The sequence below is a fragment of the Belonocnema kinseyi genome, chromosome 4 (assembly GCF_010883055.1).
Source record: "Belonocnema kinseyi isolate 2016_QV_RU_SX_M_011 chromosome 4, B_treatae_v1, whole genome shotgun sequence".
Lineage (NCBI taxonomy): Eukaryota > Metazoa > Arthropoda > Insecta > Hymenoptera > Cynipidae > Belonocnema > Belonocnema kinseyi.
The window spans coordinates 107,808,454-107,811,577 of record NC_046660.1 but is presented as its reverse complement, the minus strand read 5'-3'; the positions used below and the strand labels follow the sequence as shown (position 1 = coordinate 107,811,577).

At 30.2% G+C, this 3,124-nt stretch overlaps 1 protein-coding gene across 1 annotated transcript in view; it reads left to right on the top strand.

Annotated features, from left to right (window-relative positions):
* Window positions 1-2,806, top strand: part of LOC117171607 (sorting nexin-9) — a 13,773-nt gene extending 10,967 nt beyond the window's left edge. Inside the window, exon 5 of the mRNA XM_033359058.1 lies at window positions 1,037-2,806. Within this exon, the coding sequence (XP_033214949.1) occupies window positions 1,037-1,288 (252 nt within the window). The 3' untranslated portion in view covers window positions 1,289-2,806. The remainder of the gene's footprint in view (window positions 1-1,036) is intronic.
* The last annotated feature ends 318 nt before the right edge of the window (window positions 2,807-3,124 follow it).

The window sequence follows — 3,124 nt, the reverse complement described above, 5'->3', positions numbered from 1 at the left end:
TAAGCGTTTTTACTCAAATGAGGAGCTCATAGCTGAAACTGAGGCGTATTTTGGAGACCTTCCGGTCGAGTACTTTTCGGACGGTATCAAAAAGTTAGAAAAACGTTGGAATCGCTGTATCGAACTAAAAGGAGAGTATGTTGAAAAATAAAACCGACTTTGGCCAAAAACACGTCTCCGTGTATCATTTTTCAGGGACTTATCAGACTGCCTAGTACCATATTCCTAAGATTGCAAATAAAATTTTTTTGCGTTCTCAACAAAGTAGTGGAATTTTCGGAACAAAAAGATCAATATTCTTAGAAAAAATTTGAGTTTTACCCAAAAAGATTAATCTTCAAAAAAAAGTTAATTTTCAAGAAAGACGAATTTTGAAGAAATACTTCAGTTGAATTAGTAACCAAATTGTTGATTTTTAAACATAAAGATGAAAAAATGAAACTTCAACCAAGTAATCAAATTTTCAAACCAAAAATATTAAACAGCTACCGAAACAGTTATATTTTAAAGTCAAAAAAACAACAAAAAACGAATCTTTTAGTAGGCAGTTGAATTTTTAACCAAAAAAGATGAATTTTCAATCCAAGAGGATGAATTGTTTATCCACAAAGACGAATGTTTAGCAAAACAGTTGAACTTAAAAAAGGGTATTTTTAATGAATTAGTGGAATTTTGTACAAAACAATTAAATTTTCCACTTAATAGTAGAATTCTTAACAACAAGAAATAAATAAAGAGAATTAACTTTCAATTAAACTAGTAAACGTTTAAAGAAAATAGTTGAATTTTCAACAAAATAATTAGGTTTTCAACCAAATATTAGAATTTTGAAAAACTGAATGGTAGAATTTTGAACAAAGCCAGACGATATTTAAAATGAATGCCAGGCTATTTCCCTGCCATTTCCCGGTGTTCAAAATTCCAGGCTAATTCCCTGTTTTCCTGACCAGTAGCCATTCTATATATCTGATTGTTCTACATTTATTATATTGTTTTTAATCTCCAATTTTATATTAATTTGAAATTACATTTTTAGAGTGCAGTGCAGAAGAGGAAAGATTGTGAAAGACTAGTCAGCGAACACAAGATGGAATCGCAACAACTTCGTGAGCTCTCTCATAGAACAGATGTAATAGCACGAGCTCTCGGAGCCGAGGAAACCCACTTCCTCTCGGAACGAGAAGTTCACATTAATCAAGCTATGAAGAATCACCTGGTAGAACAGATTAAATTTTATCAGAACGTAGTTAATAAACTACAGGAAGCGTTGCATGCTTTTGACGGCTAATCAATTTAAAAGACATCATTCCTGCATGAGAGAGTCTGTTCTGGAAACGCATACACGAGTTGCTCTGTTTTATGTTTCATTAGCAGCTATAAAGCTTTCAATTGTACATTGATTTTTACTTTAATTAATTCGATTACAAAATGTGACCCACAGTAGATTTTGATCTGGCCGCGATTGAAACTTCGGTCGAAATTCGATACTTAATGAATCCAAAGTTTTCTTACTTCAGTAAAAAAGTGCATGGGATTCGTTTTCGTAAAGATCTGAATAATGTCAAAGAATTTCTAATGTTTTTTCTTTACTTTATAAATTGATACCAAAGGGCAAAAATGATTCTTATGAGTTTATTTAATCTTCCAGGTAGCTGACATTCTCCTAATGTTTTATCCCCAACATTCTTCTTTCTAATCTACTTTATTAATAGTAATGTAATAATGAAATTTTTTAGAAATAATCATTCCGAAAATATTTTCTATTTTTTGAAAAGATTTTAGTACTGTTTTATCTCAGATCATGTCTCAATTTCTTAGCCAATGTCATTTACATAGGTAAATCTGTAAAATATTAATTTATTTAAGTAGTAATTAAAGTATGGGATTCTCTGAAAGTGAAAACGGTAAAAGACAATGAATAATGATGACCTTTGATGTGTTGTAAAAGGAGGTGAAAAGTTGTATTGAAATATTTGTGAAATGCCGTTGCTTTGCGTTAAGTGTATGAGTTTTAGAAGTACACTAAACACATCAGTTTGCCTTCGTATTGCGCCTCGAGCGTAATGACAATGATATTTCTTTTATTATCATGCATTTATAAATTTATATTGTAATATAAGTAATGTATATTGAATGTAACGACGTGCCTCTGATAAATTGACTTCCTGTCTCTGATCTTTTGTGAAATACTATCATCTATCAAACACTATTAAAATTGCACATATTCAAAGATACGTAGATTTAACAAAGTTAATTAATTAACAGGATAATCGATAAAAAACAATTTTATGATTTATATACAAAATGACTGAATTATTAAACAAACTTCACATTTACTAGATTGTTAAATTTTTCAAGTCTGTAAAGAAAAGACATTATTTATCACTTTTGATGTTTAAATCTTCGCTTTATTTATTATAATAAACTTTCTACGTCATTTTTGGCAAAATAAAATAAAGTAGAAAGTGATCTTTATAAAGTTGAAAACGATATTTTTTCTTTTAGAACTTTTGACATTTAGATTCCTATTGTAAATCGCGTCTTTCGCACAAATTGAAAACCATAGTGTATATGTGTTACTGTTATTTAAAAAAATTAATTCTTTCACGCATAGTACTTTGTTTTCTAAATCTTTATCAATTTGTAGAGTTTCGTAGGAAACCCTTATGCAGTCATTAAAATGGCTGTCCATTCGTTACCACGCCCAGCGCAAAAATTAGGACTACCAATCTCATCTTTTACATGAAAATTTGTTTCGTGTGTCTAATGTGAGGAAATATAATAATAAAATTGAATTCAAAACCAACACACAGAATTGGAAATTTTCAACAACAAAAAAAGAGGAAAAATCTTAACCGTACCCGTTCCTACGCGCTTGTCGACCGCTTCACGAATTTTTGTATTTTGGGAGATCTGTTCAGGAAAAAAGAATCGATTGAATGGAAATTATTTCAATCTGAGAATTTAAAAATGCTGATTGACGCTAATTGCGCTCTATCGGTTTGTGAAATTTTTATTCGGACCCACATATTTAGTCATTTCAATCGGTCACCATACATAAATAAAATTCACGTGAATCTGCATTCTTAAATTCACTAATTCAAGTAACTTCCATTCAATTCAT